Genomic DNA, 777 nt, shown 5'->3' on the forward strand with positions numbered 1-777 from the left:
GCATGTTTCGCATTTGTGTGGTCTATCACCTGTGTGAATTCTCACATGTTGATTCAGTTGCGATGACTGAATAAAATTCTTCCCGCATACTTCGCATTTGTACGGTTTATCACCTGTGTGAATTCTCGCATGTTTCTTCATATCCGATGGCTTAGCAAAACCCTTTCCGCATGTTTTGCATTTGAACCGCTTTTCACCTGTGTGAGTCGAACGCTCTGGATGTTTCTTTCTGGTGCTACCTTTGTTTCCTTTGGACTGTTTCCTTCTGATTGTTTGGATGTTGGACGTTTCATTTTGATACCACTCGTTGGATGTTTCATTTCGATACTTCTTAAGCCAGATTTTCTTTTGATTTATTCCTGTACCTGTTTGTTCCCTACTCACTTCTTGAATCGGTGGGTTCAATGAAATTGCGTCATTTTGATCAATTTCGTTGAGTTCTAATTGTCTCTCGATCACTGATAGAGCTGATGGTCCAATCCGTCCTTCAGTCATTCTTGACATTGACAAATCCAACGGTTCTGTTTGCGGCTCCTCAAATTTTATGAAGTCGTCAATTTCAAACTGTGCTGAAGGTTTGAAACCTCAGAAATTTTGCAGTGCTATCTTATATTTTTAACTTTAAATGAACTCACGATGGTTTGAGTGTAGCTCAGTTGGATGAGAAAGAAAATGAAGCAGATGAAACGCATTTTGATGGGAATAATTTCCTACCAATTCTGAAAAATACTCAAATTTACTAACTGAATGGTTGCATATAAGGAACAACACTGTCAG

General features: G+C 38.7%; 1 protein-coding gene across 1 annotated transcript; it reads right to left on the bottom strand.

Annotated features, from left to right (window-relative positions):
• Nucleotides 1-90: 90 nt before the first annotated feature.
• Nucleotides 91-534, bottom strand: LOAG_16149 (zinc finger protein; the record flags this gene model as incomplete). The annotated part of the gene is made up of 1 exon (XM_020448984.1): nt 91-534. A coding segment is annotated over one exon (444 nt), but the record flags the coding sequence as incomplete, so codon positions are not given.
• Between the last annotated feature and the right edge of the window lie 243 nt (nt 535-777).

The sequence above is a fragment of the Loa loa genome (assembly GCF_000183805.2).
Source record: "Loa loa unplaced genomic scaffold supercont3.4348, whole genome shotgun sequence".
NCBI classification, from domain to species: domain Eukaryota; kingdom Metazoa; phylum Nematoda; class Chromadorea; order Rhabditida; family Onchocercidae; genus Loa; species Loa loa.